The sequence below is a fragment of the Moschus berezovskii genome, chromosome 14 (assembly GCF_049115385.1).
Source record: "Moschus berezovskii isolate FMDL1 chromosome 14, NW_MosBer_1.0, whole genome shotgun sequence".
In the NCBI taxonomy this organism is placed as follows: Eukaryota; Metazoa; Chordata; class Mammalia; order Artiodactyla; family Moschidae; genus Moschus; species Moschus berezovskii.
The window spans coordinates 78981380-79005651 of NC_142473.1; the positions used below are offsets into that span (position 1 = coordinate 78981380).

A 24272-nucleotide genomic window follows, 5' to 3' on the forward strand; every position below is an offset into this window, starting at 1 on the left:
GGACTTTATCTAGTTGTGGCGCTCAGGCTTCTCTTAGGGGTGGTTTCTCTCACTGCAGAGCACAGGTTCTGAGACAAGCAGCCTCAGGAGTTGTGGTGCGTGGACTTAGTTACCCCAGAGCCTGGGGAATCTTCCTGGACCAGGGATTGACCAATGTTCCCTGCCTTGTCAGGCGGATTCTTAAACTCTGGACCACCGGGGAAGTCCCCATGAGCCATTCTGGAAGTCCCCTCTCTTTCTGGGAGGAGGAGATTTGCTGCCCTCTTTGAAGTCGCCTCTGAGGATTAGTCCTGGGTTTACTCAGGTCCTGGGGGTTCCGCCCGGCCCTCTGAACCCACGGCTGCCACAGTTGCCGGGTGTAAGGTAAGAGTTCCACAACGTCTGTGTGCTTGTCAGACCTGCAGACACCTGGCCTGGCTCCTGGATACTCTGATTCCATGGGCTTTGATGTTGGGCTTTTGTGACCCCACGTGAGAAGGCTTGGTGGTGGGGAGCAGTGTCACAAAGCAAGTAGGACATTAGACTCCAGAGTTGGAGGGTCTGGGACACAAAGTTCAGCTGGGCCACTGTCCTCCATGTGACTGGAGAAGGTGCCACTACCTTCCCGATCCCCAGACACCTCGCTTATAGAACAGAAGCCGTGCTCCTCACATGGCAGGGGGTTGTGGGGTTAAAGGAGATGAGATCAGCGAAGCACCGCTCGTGTGGGGATGCTTTCATAAATGTGCGTTTCATCGGCCATCCCTCTGCCTGGGATCTGTTTCAAGTTCTTGGGTGACGGTAACTTTCCAGGCGCAGTTTGTAGGAATCTCTTTGCGCCACACGTCTCAAGGGACAATCTTTATGCATGCCCTCCTCCTGCCATGTGAGGAGGGGACTCTGCCTAACACGACCTCTTCCCCGAGACGTCTGCCTCTGCCATGCTTGCTTCCTAGGGTTTGGCGAGTTGATTGAACCATCTTCCTGAACAAGCTTTGATATCCCCATTTTATAGACAAGGACACTGAGGTTCAGGGTGGGTAGGCGGGTTGCCAAAGGTTACACGTCGCTGTGAAATGGAATTTATGTCTCTCTCAATCAGAGTTCATACTGTGAACCGATTTATTATTCTGCCTCCACACCCGGGGCTGGGTAAGGGTCCTCAGAAGCTGGTTGACTCCCTGAGAACCCACTTGGGAATCTGGGCCTTCTTGTTAGGGCCCCTAGACTCTGGGGCTCCCGGGCATCTTCTCATATACTCCTAAAGATGGTTGGATGGCGTCACCGACTCAATGGACACGAGTCTGAGCAGGTTCCAGGAGGTGGTGATGGATAGCAAAGCCTGGCATGCTGCAGTCCATGGGGTTGCAAAGACTCGGACACGACTGAGTGACTGGACTGAACTGATCCCTTTAACTTCCCATTTCCCAAGTGATGTTCCCGAATGGCTGGTTATCTCCTCAGTGCCTGGGAACAGAGCCCTGGGAGGGCCGCCTCAGCCCAGGCTCAGTAGTGTCTGTCCACCTCAGGGTGCTGAACAAACATGTACCTCTCCACATGTATCATGATGTGAAACAGGTTGGGAAGTACTGACGGCTCTAACCAACCCCTTCTGCTCTGTGCACGCATCCTCCCCAGACGAGGGGAGGCTCATGTCCTCTTCGTGTCTCGGTCACTTCATCGTAGAAATAAGGACTGAAGTAGGTGACGTCAAAGGCCTTCCGAGCACTCTGAATCTGAGTGTGTGAGCCTTAGCACCCAGGGTTAGGAGGGAGCAGGGTTTGCATGGGGCCAAGCAGCCTGCAAAAAAACATAGGAAAGGGAGTCACGGAGAGGGAAAGATTGGAGGCTATGGTTCAACCTCAGCTTGAGTCTTTGGCTGCATCGGGCCTGGTGGGGTGGTTGCAAGATTCGAAGGGTCTGCTCTTCCCCAAGCTGCACCCTTTGTCAGAATGGCCCCGTCTTCATGCTGAAGGCCCTCTGGTCTCACTGCTTGGGCTTCAGAGAAAAGCAAGAAAGGGCCACATCTGTTGGCCTCATCAGCCCCTGAAGGAACAGCGTGGCCAGGATTGGTGGGGCTGATCTTTTCCTTCCTGCCAGGAAGCCAGGAGTCAGGTTTTGGAGCTGGAGTGGGATGGCGGGGTTCAGGCAAGCAGACCGAGGTACAGAAGGGTGGGGTTGGCGGGCTCCAGCATCGACCTCCTTCGCTCTGGCAGCAGGTGAAGAGAGAGGAGCTCTGGTCTCAAGGCAGACCTGGAGTTCCGTCAGGGCTTAGCCACTGACTTGTGTGGCCCGAGGCAAGTCCCTGAAGCCGAATCTCAGTCTCTTTATCTGTTTGATAGGGGTGATGGTATCTCAAGGGTTGTTACAGATTAAATGAGGGGTGGCGGGCATGGGCTGATACGGAGACATGTTGCTGCCCCTCTGCGACTTCAGTCTGGCCGGGTAAGACAGCAGAAGGCTTTGAGCTCTGGTTTGGGCTCTACGAGATCCAACCAGTCCATCCTAAGGGAGATCAGTCCTGAATATTCATTGGAAGAACTGATGCTGAAGCTGAAACTCCAATACTTTGGCCACCTGATGTGAAGAACTGACTCATTGGAAAAGACCCTGATGCTGGGAAAGATTGAAGGCGGGAGGAGAAGGGGATGACAGAGGATGAGATGGTTGGATGGCATCACCGATTCAATAAACATGAGTTTGAGCAAGCTCCGGGGGTTGGTGACGGACAGGGAAGCCTGGCATGCTGCAGTCCATGGGGTCACAAAGAATCAGACATGACTGAACAGCTGAACTGAACTTGGGCTCTAAAATCCTGGGATGTCTGGAAAGGTCTGATCTGGACATGTTTCTTCCACCCTATGGGGGTGGTTGTGGGGTTTGCTCACTTGCATTGTGAGGAGCTGATAGTGTCCCCAAAGCTCTTTACACTCCTCATCTCGGTCCTCCAACAACCCTATAAGATGGGAGGTCCTGCTAGTATCCTCGTGTTAGAGCTGAGACATTGGGCTCAGAGAGGTTGAGTAACTTCCCCGCTGGCGGTCACACAGTAGGAAGCAGAGCTGGGATTCACACCAAAGTCCTGAAGGAAGCTGAGATCCTAATCATGCTGTTGTTTAGTCGCTCAGTTGTGTCCAACTCTTCGTGACCCCACAGACTGTAGCCCACCAGGCTCCCCTATCCATGGAATTCCCAGGCCAGAATACTCGAGAGGGTTGCCATTTCCCCTGGAGAAAGAAATGGCAACCCACTCCGAGAGCCTCCTAATTTTCCAGTTGCCCAGGGTAATAGCTTTTCATTTTTTCTGGTCTAACAGCAAGGGGAAAGGTATGACCCGAGATTGACAAGGAGGATATAGGGAGGCCAAAAAGCCAGCCCCCTCCAGGGAGTCAGCATGGGTTTCAGGAAACACATCACCTGTCACAGATGAAAGCAAACACAGCCACCTGTGACCCGTCTCTTTTCTCGGGCAATCGGGACAAAGTCCAGAGAACTGCAGAGCTGGGTGGCCGAGAACCAGCTTACAGGTGGCGTTATCTGTTGACAGGCAGGTTTCCAGAGCTGAGAAGCCAGGCCAGGTTTGCTCTCTCCTCTTTCTGTCCAAGCTGCCTGGGCTCCCACGGGATCAGTTGTCCAACTCACCCAACTGGCTGGACACCCAGGTGTCAGGCAGGCCGCTGAGACACAGCCCAGAGGCTCAGAGACAGAGGCCCTGCCCCCACGGAGGGCAGAGGCCTCCTTCCTCAGGTGGCCCAGCCCCGCCCTGCTTCACCCTGCCCACCTCGCCTGAAAGCAGGGGTAGTCACTCTCTGGCACTCCCCTACACGTTTCTAGAGGCTGGCTCGAGGCCCTGCAGAGGGCTTTGGACTGTTGGTCAGGAAATCAACAACTTCCGGATAGTCATCATCATCATCATAATTGGTGGCATTTATTAGACACTTACTAGGTGCCAGGCGCTTTACAGATACTAAATCATGTAAGCCTCACCAGAGCCCATTATTAAGTCCATTTTACAGGTGGGAAAGTCGAGGCATGGGGCTGAAGTGATTCCCCAAGGCTGCACAGTTGGTACGATATGGCAGATTTGGCATCTTCGGGCAGGGAGAGTGGGAGGAGGGGGCCGGGGGACCTGCATGGATCGAGCCCTACTATGCAGAGCCTGAGTCCAGCTCACCTTCACACCTGTGAGGGGTGGCTGGGTTTAGTCTCCCCATTCACTGTTAAGGAGGCAGCTCTGCAGATTGTGTGGCCCGGAGGTATCAGATGCAGGGGTGAGAACGAAGGATGACTGTGTGACGCCAAGTCAGTTCTCCTGAAATCTCTATGAGGAAGGTCCGGGGAGCTGGGGCAGGGCAGCAGGTGGAAAGAGAAAAGCTCTGGACCGGGAATCTCCAAGTCCTCCATGGTGTGCTCAGCCCCAAGTTTGCTATGGGATCTGTAGTCTCCTGCGTTCTCCGGCCCCTCTGAGAAGAGCAGTGATCTCAAAAGTCTCCTCCTGCACAGCAGATATTGCTCTGGGGTGAATCATCCTGGGAATGTGCCTCCAGAAAGTGGAGGACCAAGCAGAGGTACAGGAAGCTTCACGTGAGATTCTCCCTGGCCAGGACCTGCTGCCCCAGGGTTCCCAGGCCAGAGACATCCCCTCTCAGAGCAGAGGGACCAGGCCACGCTGGGTCTCGATCCATGAGAATCCCCTGGGAAGCTTAAAAAAATAAAACCCTAGTGTCCAGGAGGAGACGAGGAGGACAGAAGATGAGATGGTTGGATGGCATTGCTGACATGATGGACTTGAGTTTGAGCAAGCTCTGGGAGTTGGTGATGGACAGGAAAGCCTGGCGTGCTGCGGTCCATGGAGTCGCAAAGAGCTGGACACGACTGTGACTGAACTGAACTGAGAACCCAGACTGCACCCCAGGCCAATTAAATCAGGATTTCAGGGGCTTGGGGGCGGAGTTAGCAGGGCAGGCACCAGCAAGGTTTAGAGCTAATTCTAAGGTTTGGCCAAGGTTGGGGGCCATTCTTTAGCAATCGGGAGATGGGGGAAGTAAGGCCCTGACTTTCCAGGGTTAGTGACCCCCTGAAAGCAGATGAGAGCATATGTCCGCCTGTCTTCATGTGTCTTTCTAGAGAGAGGGCTCATGGCTTCTGTCAGCCTTTTCTGACCCAGCAGAGATTAAAATTCAATCTCTGGGGAAGGGAAGCAACCCTCTTCCCACAAGTCAATGATGTTATTTTTAAGCACCAGAGACTTGCCTTTTCATACTGTTCATTCCAGTAGTCATGTATGGATGTGAGAGTTGGACCAAGAAAAGGCTGACTGCCACAGAATTGATGTTTTTGAACTGGGTTGCTGGAGAAGACTCTTGAGAGTCCCTTGGACGGCAAGGAGATCAAACCAGTCAATCCTAAAGGAAATCAACCCTGAACATTCATTGGAAAGACTGATGCTGAGGCTCCAATACTTTAACCACCTGATGTGCTCAGTTGCTCAGTAGCATCCGACTCTTTGCGACCCTAAGGACTGTAGCCCACCAGGCTCCTCTGTCCAGGGCGATTCTCCAGGCAAGAATACTGGAGTGGGTTGCCACCCCCTCCTCAAGGGGATCATCCCAACCCAGGGAAGGAACCCAGGTCTCCTGCACTGCAGGCGGATTCTTTACCATCTGAGCCACCAGGGAAGCCCTAGCCAGTTGATGCAAAGTGTCAACTCACTGGAAAAGACCCTGATGATGGGGAAGACTGAGGGCAGGAGAAGGGAGCAACAGAGAATGAGATGGCTGGATGGCATCATCGATTGGATGGACATGAGTTTGAGCAGGCTCCGGGAGTTGGTGGTGGACAGGGAGGCCTGGCGGGCTGCAGTCCGTAGGGTCACAAAGAGTCGGACATGACTGAGCGGCGGAACAACTGGAGACCCGCAGTCACAGGATCAAAGTCGGCTTGCCCTGTCCCCTCTGAGGAGCTGCTCCTAACTTCCCCAGACCTTCCTTGCCTTTCCTTCTTCCTGCAGATACACACGGAAGGCTTGCGGTGTTCCAGGCACTGTCCTGGGCTGTGGGTTACTGGGTATATGAGGCGGATGCAGCCCCTCCCCTGACGGAACCATATTCTCTTAGAAGCATAGAACTAACAGAACCATATTCTATTCTAATGGGGGCTCTGGTCACGTTAGTGGAGCAGTAAGGTGACTTCGGTGAACAGGGCCATGTGACGGGCCCAGGGGTCCAAGCTGCATCAGGGGACTCCCCGACCCCATACCCAAGAGTCCGATGATTTGATTGGGGCAGGAGCCAGGGGCTGCATATTAGCATGTTTTGATTCCCACACTCAGCTGGAGTTGTGGCCAGCCAGCCGGCCAGCCAGCCGTGTAGATCAGGTGTTCAGGAAAGGCTTCTGGGGGGGATTACCTCCGCCTGCCTAGGGGGAGGGAGGGAGCCAACCCGGGTCTTTGTGGGCAGAGTGCTCGTGGCAGAGGAACTGCGAGGGCAAAGGTGCTCTGGTGGGCAGGGGCCTGGTGTACAGAACAACAGGAAGGAGCGGCCTTAGGAACGAACGTGTGACGGTGAGGATGGAGATTCTGAGGACAGAGGAGGGATGGGGTCAACGAGGCGGGGCCTCACCGGCCACGTAAGCGTCTGGATCTTACAGCGAACACCTCGGCTCCGTCACCGTTGGAGGGTTGCAGGCCAGGGAGTGACAAGATCTAGTTTGGATTTTCCCAGAGCCCTCCCTGCAGTGGGCATGACGGCCTGACAAGGGCAGGAGGGGATCCCGTGAGCAGCCAGGGAGCTGCACTGGTCCAGGTCGGAGGTGGGGCGGGGAGCTGGGAGGGTCAAGGGTTGGAGGAGACCCATTCCGGCTGTGCAATGAAGGAAGGAGACCCGAGTTTGGCTCTCGGGTGTCGTGTCTGAGCCAGCTGGTGGGTCGAAGGGCCATTCATCTCCCCATCTGTGAATCCTGCAGCACTTAGAGTTCAGGAGCCCTGGCCCCAGGGGACCTTCGAGAGCCTTGGGCTTGGCGTTGCCTAAGATGTATTCCATGCAATGTTAGGCTGTTAAGTGATAGATGGTTTTCCGTCAGTGGTGTTTACTGCCGGGTGTCTTGGAGACGCTAATAGCCTAATGTGACCCTCGGGGAGAACTGGCACTCCATAGACTTGGTGACAGGGGAGTCTCTAGTTCCGAACGGTGTGTCTTCTGGGACTTGTATTCCAAAGAACCACCCTGGAAACTGCCTCTGCTCTGGTCCCAGCCTGTCACTTGACAGTTGAAGAGACAGGTCTGGGGTTGGGGTGGGAAGGACAGCCACTGTGCTGGGTCTCAAGCAGGGCAGAGCAGGGCGTCCCTTCAGAGCAGGCGCCGAGCTTGAACCTCCAGACTCGGGGCCTGGAGGGGCCACAGCACTCCCCCCACTTGGTTCCCGCAGGGCTGTTCAGGGCCATCCGGTTCCAGGGTCAGGCCGGGGGCTTCCTCCTTCATCAGTTGAAGGATAAACCAACCTCCCACTCTACTGGGGTGAACTCACAGGGGCCCGGCACAGACAGGGATTCTCGTAAAGAAGGGGTTCTTCCCCACAGGCTTCCCCCCACCTCCGGGGAAGGTGAGGGAGCCGTGACTGTGGGTCCTGGCATGCAGAGCCGGCCCTGAGTGCCACCCCTACACATCCCCCGCCCCACCCCTTGGGACGAGACAGGGAAGTCTGAAAAGGGAGCCTCAGCTGACTTACGGGCTATGGCTCTCAGGCCCCCTTCGAGTAACTCCGCATCTGAAACGTCCTGGTTTTCCATGTGGAAGTTCCTTCCCCCCTTCACCTCTCTGTCCACCCGCCCACCACCTCTCCACTGACCCCTCCCTCCAGCCATTCATCTGTCCGTCGCCCGTCCATGCCTTCATCCATGCTCTCATCCCTCCCTCCCTCCCTGCACCCATCAAGGCTCTCATTCAGCACATTTCGGATGAGCCCTCTTTGACCTCATAAAGAAGACATCACCTTTCCCCTCAAGATATCACAGTCCATAGGGGAGATGGACAAGTAAGTAGAAAATTACTGTACAGCTTCACGAGTGGTAATGGTAGCCTCCGCTTACTGAAAGCCTCCTTCGTGCCAGGCGTTTGACCCACATTGTCCCATTTAATCTTTGGGCAAATCTGCCAAACGGGTTGTGTGTTTTTTCTCACAGGTGAGCAAGGTGAGGTTCAAAGAGGCTAAGTCCCTTGTCTGAGGTCACACAGCCAGGAGGAGATAGAACAGCATTCAAACCCAGGCAGTCTGATGCCAGGGCCTGTTGTGGGAACGGCTCTGGTACCCAGTCCCACTGGAAGGAAGCAGTGGGGGAGGGGTCCGAACCGGCCTGTGTGTGAGTGGGGAGCCAGTGGCGGTGACCGTGCTGACAAGGATGGCCGGAGTCGTTTCCTGGAGGAGGTGGATGTCTGCAGTGAGTGTCGAATGATGAGCTGGAGTTAGTAAAATGCCAGGAGTATGATAATTTCATTGTACAAACTGATTCGGTGTGGAATTCATGCATTTTGTCCATTTAAACTGAAGTTGCTTAGAAGCGGCCCGTTTCCGTGCTCTGGAGTCTTCCATGAAAGCAGCAGCTCCTTCCTGCTGCTCACTGAGCCGTCTATGACGGTTCCCTGGAATTTTCCTAAAGAGACGGGCTTGCATCTCCTTCACTTGTTTTGTGATTATCAAGACGTCCTCGCAGGAAAGCATGGGCAGACCTTCTCGTGTTTACAGAAAGTGTATACAGGAAAGCCTAACATCAGGAGCCTCCCTCTTTGTTTAATTTCATGTGCAAGTGAAATGCTCACCCACCGCTTCTCGGGAAAGTGCTGATGAAGACGCTTCCCCAGCTCTGGCTCATCCAGCCCTGACTGTGCCAGGCGCTGATCTCACTTTTCTTTATAACACAGGCTTCCACTGGGCAACGAGACCCTGGGAGTCCCTTCTCTGGTCGTGCATTGGCAGAACGAGGATTTGAACCCTTATCTAGGGATCCTGCATCTTCTCCTTCCTGATTATTCAATTTCTGCCACCCAGCTCGCTCTCCGCCAAAATCCCAGGCTATCAGCAGTCCTGGTTCTTGCCGTCTCTTCCAGACACTTGTGTGTGTACCATCTGCTCCCCTGCGCCAGGAGCCTGCAGACTTCTTCCATAAAAGGCCAGGCAGGGAATGTTTAAGGCTTTGCAGGCCAGTGGTCTCTGTCACAACCAGTGCACTTTGCCATTGCTTGTGATAGCTACCATGGGCAAATACATAAAAGGGTGGGCATGGCTGGGTGCCAGGACAACTTTATTTATTTGAATTTCATGTGTTACAAGATATGCTTATTATTTTTTCCCACCTACTTAAAATGGTTTTCAGTCAGGGAACGTATGATTTGGGGCTTCCCTTGTGGCTCAGCTGGTAAAGAATCCACCTGCAATGTGGGAGACCTGGGTTTGATCCCTGGGTTGGGGAGATCCTCTGGAGAAGGGAAAGGCTACCCACTCCAGTATTCTGGCTTGGAGAATTCCAGGGGTCACAAAGAGTCAAACATGACTGAGAGACTTTTCTATTTTTCTAACTACTTAAAAATGTAAAATCTGTTCTGTGAGCCGTACAGCATCTAGAGGGTGGGTTGGACTTGATCCACAGGCCCTAACTGGCCAATCCCTGTCTTACACCAACCCTTATTCTTAACTTGCAGATGAAGAGACTGAAGTTGAGACCACTAGAGTGTGACCCCAGACCCTCGGATTCCGACTTTGGGGTCTCCCTCGGGCTTGGTGGTCCTTGCGGTCTCACTGAGGTTGATGTCACCCTGCAACAGGGGCAACCTGGGCATGTCCCCAGCCTGAGCTGACTCCCTGCCCTTCGTGGGGCCACCCATCTTCTGCCAAGTATGGAAGATGTGTTCATCTTCTGCTCCCTGTTTCTGTAAGGGGTAGTGTCAGCACTCGTGGGGCAGAAACACTCTGTATCCCGGATCCATCACCCCAGGCTCTAATTCTCAGCCCCTTCTCTTCCCCCAGATGAGTCTCAGGTAGTCTCTGGGCTTTCCCTGATTGGCCAACCTACCTGTCAATCATGGGGCTGCCTGTTTCAGCATCTGCATCCACCCAGTTGCCACCTGGAGAGGAGGAGGTGGCCTCAGGGGCCAGGAGGCCTGGGTTCTGTCCTTGCTGGTCCATGTACCCTTGACTTTGGGCAAGCTCCCTCACCCCCCTGAGCTCCAGTTTGCTCATAGGATGCTGAAGGGCTTACTTTGCCGAACTCCTCGTATAATTTGAGTGCGTGAAGAGAGACCCGCAAGGTTGCCCGTAGTATCAGGGAATCCCAGCCGAGCAGCCTCTGCCTCCTCCTTGCCTGTAAACCAGAGCTCCTTTGGACAGTGGCCTTGGTGCTCACCACCTACTTAATGGAATCCCAGCCATTCCCAGAGACCCCTTTCTGCAGTCAGGGCCACTCCTGGAAGGCAGCACTTCGCAGTCCTTGGGTCTGGAGCTATCGTGTGTGCTAAGCGCTTCAGTTGTGTCTGACTCTGCAACCCCATGGACTGTAGCCCACCAGGCTCCTCTGTACACGGGATTCTCCGGGCAAGAATACTGGAGTGGGTTGCCATTTCCTTCTCCAGGGGATCTTCCCGACCCAGGGATTGAACCTGGGTCTTCTGAATTGGAGGCAAATTGTTTACCATTTGAGCTACAGGGAAGACCAAAAGTGAAAGTGAAAGTCACTCAGTCTGTCCAACTCTTTGGGACCCCATGGACTATACAGTCCGTGGACTTCTCCAGGCCAGAATACTGGGCTGGGTAGCCTTTCCCTTCTCCAGGGGATCTTCCCAACCCAGGGACTGAACCCAGGTCTCCCACATTGCAGGCGGGTTCTTTACCAGCTGAGTCCCCTGGGAAGCCCAAGAATACTGGAGTGGGTAGCCTAACCCTTCTCCAGGGGATCTTCCCAACCCAGGGACTGAACCCAGGTCTCCCACATTGCAGGCGGGTTCTTTACCAGCTGAGTCCCCTGGGAAGCCCAAGAATACTGGAGTGGGTAGCCTAACCCTTCTCCAGCAGATATTCCCAACTGAGGAATCGAACCGGGGTCTCTTGCATTGCAGCAGATTCTTTACGAGCTGAGCTATCAGGGAAGCCCTTCTTTACCACTGCTGCTGCTGCTGCTAAGTCGCTTCAGTCGTGTCCGACTCTGTGCGACCCCATAGACGGCAGCCCACCAGGCTCCCCCGTCCCTGGGATTCTCCAGGCAAGAACACTGGAGTGGGTTGCCATTTCCTTCTCCAATGCATGAAAGTGAAAAGTGAAAGTGAAGTTGCTCAGTCGTGTCCGACTCTTCGTGACCCCATGGACTGCAGCCTACCAGGCTCCTCCACTAGTGCCACCTTATAAAAATCAATAAAAAGCAATACCATGCTCATCAAATAGAGTGGAATATGGTAATTCTGTGGCTCAAATACCACACCACTGCTTAATGCGACTCAGGCGAGTTACCTCACTTGCCTCCCCCTGCCCCTGCCCCCCACCGGAGAGTAATACCGTCCACACCTTCTGGGCAGGCTGTGAGGACTAAAGGGATGACACACACCGACAGTGCCTGTAGTCGGTACTGTTCACGGGGGAGGCCAGGGAGACTCAAGTCATGTCTGACTATTTGGCGAGCCTATGGACTGTCCATGGAATTTCCAGGGCAAGAATACTGGAGTAGTTTGCCCTTTCCTTCTCCAAAGGGGTTTTCCCGACTCAGGGATCGAACCCGAGTCTCCTGCACTGACAGGTGGATTCTTCTGAGCCGCTGGGGAAGCACCAGCCAGGTGGGTCCTCTTGTCTAAAAATCGCCCCTTTCTGAACACTTGCAACCTTGCAAGGCTGCCCTGGAGACCCGGCCTGAATGGAGGATGTGACACTGGAAAGGATAGAAACTCCTTTCCCTGTGCAACAGCGCCGGCCGGCATCGATTGCTGAAGGACCAATCATTTCCACACTTCTCCAGTTTCACAAGAATGCAGCCAGCACCCCCGCTCCCCGAGGTGGTGGGGTTCTTCTCGGGAAGGGATGACTTAGCCACGGGCAGCTTGGGGCTGAGCCTGGGGCAGCCCCTCTGCCTTCACGGGGAGGAAACTCAAGCAGGGCCGGGGTCGGCAAGAAAAGGCGAGAGGCTCTTTTTTCTCTTGCTGTTTTGTTCTGGGCCAGTTCACCAAGTGCCTGTGGTCGTCAGGCGCTGCACTGGGAGGGGAGGCGGAGGACAATGGCTCTCCTTCACAGGGAACACCCCCAGCAGGTCTTCCTGGGGTCAGGCCTGGCTGCGGGATCTCAGATCTCTGGATCTCTTGACACGAGGGGAACCCTTGTTTTCTCCCCACTCTGCGCCTGGGAGAGGCCCCAGGTGAAGTTACCGAGGCTGGACTTCCCTGGCTCTGAGTCACTGCTGTTCCCACATTTCTCAGACCCAGGCCTTGGACCCTGGTACCCTGGAGGAGTGTTCAGTCTAATCTCCCCTTGTAGCACTTGAATTCCTATAAGTCTTTATTCAGCTGTTGCTTGCCTGCCACTCGGGATAGGGCACTCACTACCATCGTTTCCTTCCTCGGACGGCTTTATTCTATGTTGTACTCGAATCTCCCCCTTAACTCCCCTACCCCGGTCCCTGGAGGTGTAGAAAATTGAAGCTGAGCTCCCATTTGGCAAAAATGACGGATTAGACCAGGGTGAGGGGGCCTCCACGTGGACAGGGGCAGTCACAAGGCTCAGGATGGCCTTTCACCCCTGCAGGAGCAAGAAGGGGTGAAGCCCACGCCTTGGGCCCTCTGTTCCCTCTGCTCCATGGCCCGCTTCTCCCCACCCTGCACGGGGCGGTGGAAGCAGGGTCTGGTGCCTGCTTCCCCCACCCCCAGGCCAGCTCAGCCCCTGCAGCTGTCCCAGGCCAGCTGTCTCAGCCCCAGCTGCCTTTGCTGGCTCCCTTGGCCCCGTGGGGCCTGAAAGCTGGCCGTTAGTCATTCCTGGTTGTGTCTGACCTCAGGGAGCCTGAGGGTTGTTGTTCGTAACTTTCCTGTAGGCCCAGCCCTGGTGGAGCGGCTAAGCCAGACCCTAACTGCCACCCTCACCCCACTGCAGTGTGGCTCTGGGTCGGTCATCTAACCTCTCGGCCTCAGGGTTCCCTGTAAGAGGACCTGACATCATTTGCACCTACCTGAGGTTGTGGCGAGGGTGAGCGGGGTGATCGAGGGTCAGTGGGTCTGGGGTGTCCGTCAGCATCGGTTCCCTCTCCTCTCCACAGCCCAGGTCCTGCCCAGCACTGACCCACCTGCCTTCTCTCCTGTCCCCAGGGAGCTCCAGGACCGACAGGATGGGGTCAGCCTGCATCAAAGTCACCAAGTACTTCCTATTCCTCTTCAACTTGCTCTTCTTTGTAAGTATGACTGGCACCACCCAGCTGCCTAGGAAAGAGACTCTCTTCCTGGGGGCATCCCAGTCCAAGACCTTCCAGCCTGGGGCTGGCAGTGGGGTGTGGCGGGGCTGGGGCCTCAGGCAGACTGTTGGGAATGGAAGCAGGTGGGGGTGGAAGGAGATTCCCAGCGTTCCCAGCTGGCGCGGAGGCAGAACACTGGGCCCCTGCCCCAGCCTTTCCCTCTCCTGGAGCTCCCTCCGCCGAGGCCACGGGGGCGGTCCGGGTGGGAGGTGGGCGTGGGCAGAGCGGCATCTTCCTTGTCTGGTCCTGACGTCCCATCCTCCGCCGCCTGCCCTGAGGAATCTGCCTGCGGCAGGGGTCTCAGCTGCCCCACCACACCCCCACCCACACGGTGAGGGGTGTCCCCCCCTGCTCCGAGCTCCCAGAGGGTGGGCAAGCAGAGGCAGGGCTCTGGGCCAGAGTGAGGGCACCGTCGCCCCTCCCCACACCCACCCTGCAGGCCTCACGGGCCAGGAGCCGCCCAGCTGTTCGCTCTGTGCACATCTGGAGCTGCTCTTCCCGGGGCCTTGATTTTCCTCTCTGGTCTGGCACAGGAGGACTCCTCCTGCCTTGGAGTTGCCAGGATGATGGAATGAGTGTGTGTGTGTGTGCGTGCGTGTATGCACACATTTATGGGTGAGTATATATGTGTGTGAGTGTGTGGGGGGGTATGTGAGTTTGTGAGATCACGTGTGAGTGTGTGTGTGTGAGTGTGGGGGGTATGTTAGTGTGTGTATGTTTGTGAGCGTGCGTGGCTGTACATGTGTGCCTGTGGGACAGTGTGAGTGTGTGATGGGGGTCGGGCAGGTGGAGACTGGATTAGAGAGACCGTTAAAGGAGTGGTGCTGGGGGCCGTGGCCTTTCAAGCTGTTGGTTCACCCGATACCATCAAAAAAAATCAAAATGTTTATAGGATGTTTATTGTGACTCAATTTTATTTTTAAAAAGGTATATATACATGCATATTTTTGAGAGGAACAGAAAATACCTCTGAATGTTCATGTTGGGATTCCTGAGACTTTTGGTCTCATTATTTTGCTTCTCTGCATTTTTCAAATTTTCTACAATGAATTCCTTGTGGAATAAAAGTTTTTTTACATTACAAGTTACACAGGAGTATAGAAAGTTTGGAAAATAAAGCATCATTCTAAACTCCCTCTCATAACTTTAACCCAACACAGAGATGTTTACAGGAGTGTTCCTGGCACACATGCATGCACACACATGTACCCACATGCACGCACACATGTAGACACATGTACGCGCACACATACACACACTTACATGGACATGGACAGCCCTGGTGCTGCCTGCTCTGCAGTGGGTCCACCCTGGCTCCGGCCCATCTTCCCCGCCTCAAGGATGCTGCTGAGGCCGCCCTGTTGCTCCGGACCTCCACTGATGGCCGCAGGGCCTAAGCACCTGAGTTTCCCAGCTCGGCAGTCAGGGCCCTCCCAGCGGGGCCAGGCTTCTGGAAATCGGCTGCCCACACAGCCCGAACCACACCTTCCCTGGCAGGCTCTGTGCTCCCGGGCTGAGGCCCAGCTTTAAGGGCCAGCCAGCCAGGATGCGGGGGGTGGAGTGTGGGAGCCAGTGGTTGTGTCCCTGGGGCTCTTGGGGCCAGAGCGGGGAGTCTGGGCTACAGCCTAGGAGGTGGCAGGGCCTGGGGACACAGGGACACAGCCATCCCGTCTCCTCCCATGCAGTGGGAGGGAGGGAGGTGGAGACTTCTGGAGGAAGGGAGAGGGGTTGAGGGTTTGGGACCAGGGTGTCCCTTGCACTCCCAGGCTTCCCACGGAACCAGAGCCTGGACAAGCTTCTCTCGGGCCGCGCTCTGAGGGTTGGTCTCGCGTCGTCTCCTCCCAGCTGCTCCACGACACTGGCAGGGAGCCGGTGTCCCCTCCCCGGGTGCCGGGGCCCAGGAGGGCTCATCAGGATATGGAGGGGGGGCTGCAGTGGGATAGAGCGGGAGCTTTTTATCTCAGGAGGGTGAGAGAGAAATAAGAGAATGAAAGGAGCCAGAGTGTGTGTGTGTGTGTTTGTCCATTTACCCATCACTCGTCACTCATCCACCAAGGGTATACTTGACAGCCCTCTGTATTCAGACCCCGTCCTGGGTGCCAGGTAGACATTCACTTGGTGGAAGAACTGTGGCTTCTGCACTCGCGGGGCCTGTAGTCCGAGGGGTGATGGGCTTCCATCAAATACCGGCTCAAGTGGACAATAGTACTGCAGCTGTGGGAGGTGCTGGGAGTGAAGGACGTGGTCCCTAAGAGAGCAGATAACAAGGCAGCCGACCTCGTCGGGGCAGTCAGCAAGAGTGCCCTGCAGTTACATGTGCGGCTGGGACACACGATCCCCCAGCAGGACCGGAAGTCCAGCACCGGGGGATTGGATCCCGGCGAGCCTCTCTCAGCTGGGCGAGCAGCCCTTCCAGGAAGGATCTGGGTCTGCGTTTCCTGCACAGCGGGAAGCAGTTACGTGATTGCACTTGTGGTTTGGCAAAATCGCTCTGGCTGCGGTGTGTTCTCACGTATGCACACAGGTCCACGTGAACACCCTGGCCTACCCTCCCTCGTGACCCCAAACTCCCCAGAAAATTACCCCGTCATCAGCTTTTCTCAGACCTTTGAAACTTTGAGGCCGTGGGTGCCGTGGCCTTTCTGCAGGTAGGATGCTGGCCTCTGAGGCACCTGGCTCCTGTCAGGAGGCGCTGGTGGGCCTGGGGAGGGGTGTTCATGCGGGGCTTGCTCCTTGGCCCCGGTCTGGGTTCACAGAGAAAGGGCGTGTCCTGGTGCTCGGCCCCCTGACCTGGCCTCGCTCCTGGCTAACCTGTGGCCTGGCGCGGATCCAGCCACACCTGGCGGGCGGTCAGGCCATAGTCTCCAGACCTGCAGAGGAACCGAAAAGATCGTGCCAGGCACTTCGCTCCCTGGGCTCCTGGAGGCGAGCTGAGGAGCCCGGGTGGGCAGTCTGGAATTTTAAACTCTATTGGGGTAAAATATTTGCCCAGAGGGAATTTTCCACCCTGTCTTGCATTCTCTATTTCGGAGGGCAGTTCTTCCTGCAGCCCTGCCCCATGAGGGCAGGTGAGCAGACAGGGGCTCCTTCACATGGGTGTGAGTGCAGGGCAGACCCCGGGCCAACCGTGCTGAGGTGCTTGGCTGGGGTGGGGAGGGGTTCGGGAGCCTTTGGACACCTAACTGCCAGGCCCTGTCAAGCCCACCTTCCTCCCAGTGAGCTGTGTGGTCTTAGGTGCCCCCCCACTCACAAGTGGCCCCTCGCCACTCCCCTGGCACCCCCCCAAGGTTCTCAGGAATTTTCCTGTCTTCAGGGGCTAGCTTTCTGGGCTGAGGCGCAGGACAGAACCCCAGAATCCCTGACCCTGGTTTGCAGCCACGTGACCAAGCTGTACAGTCAGACCTGACGTTGAGCCCCTGGTGGGTGAATTGGGTGACCGTGGGCAAGGCCAGGACCCCAGATGCCCTGTCTGTAAAATGAGAACAATAACAGGGCCCATCTGACAGGGAGAGAGGAGGCGACAGGTGAGTCGCTGGGGACAAATGTCAGGAGATCATTGTGCTTTCCACTTCCTGGCCGCAGCTGCTGTTGTCCTTAAGGGTGAGGCGAGCAAGGGACTTGCTTTGGGGTCGAAAGAGCCCACCACACTGGGGCCCTGTGCCTTTTCAAAAGGCAAAAGCAGTTAACACCAAGCCTGTCTTTATTTAAAAGATTGATATTTTGTTCATCATGAATTTTTTTTCCCCATGAGATTTTATTTCTTAAAAATGATTGCTATAAACTCATTTATCTTGGTTACTGAGTGGTTTAGGTGTCCCCTGAGTTTTTACATGTGAAGCAAATGCCCCATTCACCTTACCCAGGGCCCCAGCTCTGGTTTTTAATAACTGTAGAGCAAGACTGACAAAGCCCGTGGGGCCAAGGGGCTCATCCCAGGCTGAGGGCTTTATCAGCAGCTGCTGGCCTAGCCCCTGAGACTATGGGCTCTCCTCTGCAGCCCAGGGCTGGTGGTAAAGGGGTTTGGTGAAGCGCTGGGACCCTGAAGGTGGGTTATCCCCAAGGTGGACCCAGGCCAAGCCCCAGGGGAAGACCAGTCTTGCAGGGTGATGCAGGCCTCCCCACATCTATCGCCTTAAGGGAATCTGTGCTTTGGCCCAGACTGTGGGCCTCTCCCACACTTAGCTGGCTTGATGGGAGGGTGAAGTAGGCTCAGGTTGTGGGTCTGCCCGCTGGTGCAGGGAAGGGAGGCAGGAAATCCCTGGGCCCGGGCCTACATGACCACCCCCACCCCACATTCCTTTCCTTTTCTAGTCTTGTATGTACACAGTCTGGTTCATTAACTCAGTCCCCGCTGAGTCCTCCATGTACCTGGTACAGTAGGTGCCCAGGTCCACGGGCTGCGTGCAACCCAGCCCTGCCCTCAGGGAGCTCACAGTCCAGCCAGAGAGACATGCAGCAGAGTTAAACCCAGTGGGTTTCGCAGGTTTAAGAAGGGTCCCATGGTGGTTGCCCCACAGTTGAGGCCCCTTAGTTGGCTGAGGGTCAGGAAGTCTCCTGTGAAAAGTGGTCTCGGAGCCGAGAGATCTGGGGACAGGTTAGGCTTCAATAATCAAGTCCGCGGAGGGCTCCAAGTGCCCTAGAGCCTGGCTTGTGTGGGAAGCTCCCAGTCCCCACGCTGGGGAAGGGCCAGGAGATAAGTAGGAGGGTCCCCCTGGCAGGAGGCGGAGACCCCGGAGCCGGCACCCTCGGTTTGACCGCACACAGTGTAGGGTAGGGGAGAGGAGAGGGAGGAGGGGCTTCCCACTCATGGCCTGCTGTCTGGATTGTTGGAGTTGGTTGCAGTTGGGGTTTGGGGCCTGAGGCCGTCCTGCCATCCTGGGCTGGGCAAAGATGGATGTGGCTCCCCCACCCCAGGGCTGCTGGGAGGGGACCCCATTAACTGCCCCTTCTTCCAGGTCCTGGGCGCGGTGATCCTGGGCTTCGGAATATGGATCCTGGTCGACAAGAACAGTTTCATCTCCATCTTACGTAAGGGCCCCCCTGCTCCCCACTGGCCCAGCTGCCTCTGAACGAGGGGCGGGGCAGCAGCCAGGGCTGCTCCCACAAGTCCTCGACCCTCAAAGCCCATCCCTCCCTTTCTCAGCTGCCCTCCGGGCCTGCCTTGACCACTCTGCCCCGGGCCTCTCCGCAGGGGTTTTCAGAAGGAATTTTCTCTCCCTCTCCAGACAAAGCTGCTGTTGTCTGGAGAAGGCCGGGGGATGAGAGAGGCTTGTTCTCCACCCTGGCCCCTTCCCTCTGCCCTGACCTTGAGAAAGCCTCTTACCTCCTCTGTGCCCCCACCTGTCTGCTCAGCCACACATGGGCAGTAGTGCCTCCCCTTCCCAGTTCAGAAGAAAAGCCAGGAGTGGTAGATCATCAGGTATGCACAAAACACCTACTATGTGCCTGGCCCCGGCCAGGTGGGCCAGGCAAGTGCAGTGATGAGGAGGCGCCAGGCCCGCGTCTACCGTTTGTGGTCACAGTGTGCCAGGCATGGAGCCAAGCGTTTGGCGTAGATAAACTGCCTTAACCTCACAGCAGCCTCGGGCAATAGGAACTTCCTGCCTTTCAAATGAAGAGAGGAGCCTCAGAGAAGTAACACCCCAGCTCAAGTTCACCCAACCACAGAGTGATGGGTGTGGGACTCGAACCCCCAGAGCTTTGGTCCAGATGGTAGGGGAAGCCCCTTGACTCCCTCTTGAAGCTGGAGGGGAAGAAGCCCAAGGCTCCCCTGCCAGGACGATAGGCCTTTCCGGTCTTCTCGTGGCCTCCTCCAGGAAGCCTGCCAGGCTTGCTGAGTTAGCCTCCAGTGGACGTCCTGAGGTGGGACAGAGGCTGACAGCGGAGTACAGCGATGCCACACCCCTCAGCGAGCGGATCCTTGGCTCACTTCCCCTCCCAGCAGCTGCCCGAGGCAGCAGGTTTGGACTCAGGCCCATGACAGCTGCTTGATTTGAATGAAACGGAACCAGGCTAGGATGGGTGATGGAGGGGGCCCTGGGGGGCTGTGCCTCCCTTCGGACGTGAAGGGAAGGGAAGCAGGGGTGATCCCCCCTCCACCATATCCCCTGCTGTCTGGGGCCGTCAGTCCTGACTTCTGCTGGGGGCAGGGCGTGGACTGCTCCCCATCCGGGGGCTAAGGTTTGGGTTTCCTGCTGCAGCCGGGTGCCCACAGTCCCCACGCCCTCCCCGCAAGGAGGATGGGACACATTCTCCCTGGCCCCGCGCTCGGCCCAGGCTGCCCACTTCCTGGGCTGTGGTGCGCACTCAGCGGGCACTGTGCCTCGGGGCAAAGTCTCAGGGCCCAGCCTGCCCACCGCATTTCTGCCCTCTGCGCCCCACCCGCCCGGCGCTCCCGGGGTCCTCCCTGTTCAGGGCTGAGGATCTCAAGTTGGCCAGGCTTTGGAGGCCCCCTGGATGCACCCCAGTGATTTTACGGATACCAAGGCCTGACCCCACCCCCGAGGGATCTGACTCCAGGGGTGTGGGTGGAGTTCCGGAGCACCAACGCTTTTAAAAATCTTCCCAGAGGGTTCCCCGGGTAGCCAGAGTTCAGAAACACTAATTTGTTAGTCCAGTCACTATACTCTTGAGTAAACTGAGGCTCAGTGAAGGGCAGAAAAAGACTTGCTAAGAGTCTCGCAGCAAGTGAGAGTCAGAACCGGGAGCCCAGGGCCTACTGTGTGCGTGAGCCCAGAGTCTGCGTGACTCGGCTCTCCCCTTACCTAATTAAATCCTCACCAGGAGTCCCTGGGGCTCGGCATTACCAGCCCCATTTTACAACGGAGGAAATTGAGGGGAAAGGTAGTCACTTGTCCAAGGGCACAGCTAGAGGGTGGGGAAACAGGGATGGGAACCAGGGGGCGTGGCTCCTGAGACCCCGCCCCCCAGCCCCCTACCACCGGGCCCCACGGCATGCCCAGCATTCAGGAGCAGAAGCCAGCACAGCGGGTCAGGATGCAGAACACCGAGCCTGATGCCAGGGTTCCAGCCCTGGCTCTGCTATCTACCGGTTGTGTGATCCTGGGCAAGGTACTCCACCCTCTGTACCTTCTCATCTGTAATATGAAGGTAATAATAGACCATGTCATAAAGTCCATCATGAGAAATTAGGCAAGTTAATGTCTGAACAAGTTTAGAAGGGTTTCTAGTAAATCTTAAACCCTACATAAATGATTATTAAATCAGTTTATAATACCATCTGATCCTTAGAACATCTTTAAGAAGCCGGAATTACTAGTTTTATTTCACAGAGGAAAAAAACAAAAAACCAGAAGCCCAGAAAATGGCCTGCCCACACCCCACAGGGGTCAGAGCCTGTTGGCAGCAAAGTTGGGGTTAAGCAGCAGCCGACTTTGCGTGGTCCTTGGTCACTTTGGGAGGTTTGGCTCACTTCCTGCCCACTTTGCTGGTACCTCTGAGACCCAACAAGACCAGGAGGATGCCAGTCTTGGCGCATAGGACCTGTGCTATGCGTGTGTCCCCTTCCTAAGCCGGGTTGCTCAGATCAGTGCCAGCCTGAGGCCCTGGAGGAGGACAGGGACTGGCGCTGACAAAATGTTCTGGGAATCAGGCCGGCCTCCCGGGAGAAGGCCTGGAGTGGTGGTGGTGGTGGCGGCGGGGTCTCAGCCCCCAGCCTTGGCCCCTGGGCCCCATCTGCAGCCTTCTAGCTGCTCCAGGCCCTGACAGACGGTTCAGGGTGTGGAGCCACCTTCACTGGTCCATGGCAGAAATTCAGCAGGATGGTTTGGATACAGGGCCTTCTTCAGGGCTGGCACACCGTGGATTTCCAGGCAGTGCCAGTTGATGTTGGCAGGAGGAGGATTCATTGGGAGGGCTTGCTGAAACCCAAACCCAGGAAGTTTAAGAGAAAGCAAATTTTGACTGCCTTCCCCTGCTTTTATTGGTGGGTGAGAGCCTGGGCAGTAAGGGCCTGGAGTAAGAGGGAGGTCTCCTCACTCACCCCCTCGGGTCCTCTGCTCACCTTCTCCTGGTCTCCTTTAAGGAGCTGGGCGGGGTGGCCCTGATGCCTGAGAGTTAGGTGGGATGGCCTGGGCGTTTCCTCAGGTCCAGAAACTTCTGTCTGTGCCCGGGAAGTGGGGCTGGATCGCCCTCCCCTACCCACCCACGCTCCATCTTTGTGGTCATTCTTTAAGAGCCCCCACACACCTTCTGTGGCTGAGATGGGGACCTCAGCCCTTCTGAGGGTTGCCGCTCTGCCCTGGGAGTCACGGTCAGTCAGCCCATTGGCAGCCCTGGCCGTGCCCAAGTCACTGGGAAAGCACAATGAACAGGCAGATTCTGGGTCGTCTCCTGCAAAGCCGGCCCAGCTGCGGTGGACCCAGGAATCTGCATCCCTGAGGGCAGTCCTCCTGATCCGCTGAGGCTCTTGGGGTGGTTCTGTCACCAGCTGGAAGCACCCCCACCCCCTGTGCCCTGAGGGTGCTGCACCAGCTTCCCTGCAGCGCCCGGGGCTGTCAGAGGAGAGCGCCCGCAGCCCACTGCCCACGGAAGGCGCGTCCCCCCAGGCCCTCCTGGCACGTCACAGCCTCGGGGTTTGGAGTGGGCTCCACACACCCGCCACCTGGGAGCTGGAGGAGGACGTGAGCTCTTCCCTGAGTGATCTGTTGGGATTCTTGGGAGACGCTGGTCGAGATTTCTGACCTCCATCCGCCTGGGGGGCTCCGTCATTGCCATTAGGAGCCGCCCCCCCCGCCCCACATATCCCCTGTCAGGCTCCTCTCTCTCACCTTCTTTTCCGTCTCCCCGTGCACTGAGCTTCCTCCTGCATCAGGCACCTGCCGAGCTCACTTGACCTTAGCCAGCCTCAGCATCTTCATGGCCTTTCACACCCCTCACCCCACCGCATGTCACCTTTGTGGGGTGGGGAGCTCAGCAGGTTGACTGGCCGCTGCATACCTAGCAGTTGGCGTAGCGCCTGGCACGCAGTGGTTCCTGGTGACTCTCTGTGGGCCGAACAAATGCGGGAGAGACACACCTGCATCAGTACGCGTGCCCCATGCAGCAGTGGAAAGAGCCTGGCGTCGGGAGTCTTGCTGAGCCGCTCAGTCTGTCTGACTCTTTGCGACCCCACGGACTGCAGCACAGCAGGCCTCCCTGTCCTTCACTCTCCCCTGGAGCTCACTCAGACTCACGTCCATCGGGTCAGGGATGCCGTCCAACCATCTCATCCTCTGTCGCCCTCTTCTCCTCCTGCCTTCAGTCTTTCCCAGCATCAGAGGCTTCTCCAGTGAGTCTGTTCTTCGCATCAGGTGGACAAAATATTGGGTCTGCCTGTTTGCACACCCCAGCACTGGCCCTTGCTGATGTGCCTTTCTGAGCCTCAGTTTCCTCATCTGTGAGATGGGCGTGCTGGTGCCTGCCGGGAGAGTTCTGGCAGACGTGTCAAGCCCTGAGGCGGAGTGAGTGGGCAAGAGGGGCCGCATTCGTTGTTTATGGGCACGGAGGAAGGTGGGCCTCCACGTCCATAGCCCCAGCACAACCTGCCAGTCTGTTTCGTTAATTCAGCAAGTGACTCATACAGCACTTTGCTGTGCTGGACGCTGTCCCGGGGGCGGGGGTTCAGCAGGGACCGGTCCCTGCCCTCGTGCAGCTTACAGGCTCCTAGGAGTCACAGACAATAAGCAAGAGAAGTCAGTAAAACTAGAGTCTTTTCAGTCCCCTAAATGCTAAGGAGAAAAAGTAGAGCAGGGAGGGGGTGGGGCACGCATCTAGGGGAGGCCACCTCCAAAGAGGGGGAGGGAGGAGCTGCCTGGCTGGATGGCTGACCCCAGTGTCCCGACCCCACAGCAGGGATGTGGCCACAGCCCTGCCCCGATTTTGCACTCAGCAAGGGCGAGACAGGCAGGCTGAATCCAATGTCCTTCTTCCCTGGCAGAGACCTCCTCCACCTCATTCAAGGTGGCGGCCTACGTCTTCATCAGCGTGGGGGCCCTCACCATGCTCATGGGCTTCCTGGGCTGCCTGGGTGCCGTCAATGAGGTCCGCTGCCTGCTGGGGATGGTGAGTATGGTCCCCCCAGCACTGCCTGGGGGCCCTGGCCCAGTCTGGGTGGGGGCATCCAAGGTCGGGGGGCGTGGTGGGGATCCTGCTGACTCTGTCCCTGCTCTGTGTCCCCAGTACTTTGCCTTCCTCCTGCTGATCCTCATCGCCCAGGTGACTGTAGGGGTCTTCTTCTCCTTCAACATGGGCCAGGTGAGCCCCCCATGACCCCGTCCCTACCCCTGACCTGAGCTGGACTAGCCACGTGGGTAGGGAGTAGGGGTGGGGGTGGCCTGGGGGTGGGGGACAGACAAGAGGCCTCGTGGTTGTTACGGAGGAACCCAAAGGTGGGGAATTCCTTGGCAGTTCGGTGGTTAGGACTCCATGCTTTCATGGCCAACGGTGTGGGTTCAATCCCTGGTCGGGGAACTAGCATCCCCCAAGCCATGCGTCGCAGCCAAAAGAAAGAAAAAAGGAAACTCGCAGGTGCCAGGTCAGCCTCCAGGGTCTCCGGTTCCCTGTGGTCACATGGCAGAATGCTCGAGGTGGGTGGAAACAATACAGGGCGGTAGAGTCGCTGCTGGGCCCAGTACTGACTGGACCCCACCGCTTCCTAGCTGTGTGGCCACTGGCGAGCTGCTCGCCTCTCTGCTCCTGTTTCCCCTTCTGTAGACGGGGGTCATTAATGATTTAACTCTCTGGGTTGCTGCAATGATTCAGTGAGATTATCTTAGCAAAACAGTTAGCGTAATTCTCAGCATCTCGTCCGCAGATGAGGCCCAGGGAG

General features: G+C 56.7%; 1 protein-coding gene across 7 annotated transcripts in view; it reads left to right on the forward strand.

Annotated features, from left to right (window-relative positions):
• The window catches only part of CD82 (CD82 molecule), a 55060-nt gene that overhangs the window by 17550 nt on the left and 13238 nt on the right, over positions 1 to 24272 (forward strand). For 3 of the 7 annotated variants that reach the window (XM_055423885.2, XM_055423886.2, XM_088843267.1), the window contains 4 exons: positions 13302 to 13384; positions 18400 to 18472; positions 23382 to 23506; positions 23624 to 23698. In XM_055423885.2, coding sequence (XP_055279860.1) covers positions 13322 to 13384; positions 18400 to 18472; positions 23382 to 23506; positions 23624 to 23698 — 336 coding nt within the window. In that variant the 5' untranslated portion in view covers positions 13302 to 13321. Of the gene's footprint in view, positions 1 to 172; positions 364 to 13030; positions 13183 to 13252; positions 13385 to 18399; positions 18473 to 23381; positions 23507 to 23623; positions 23699 to 24272 lie in introns of those variants that run through there. The other 4 variants (XM_055423888.2, XM_055423887.2, XM_088843269.1 and 1 more) reach the window with 3 other exon arrangements.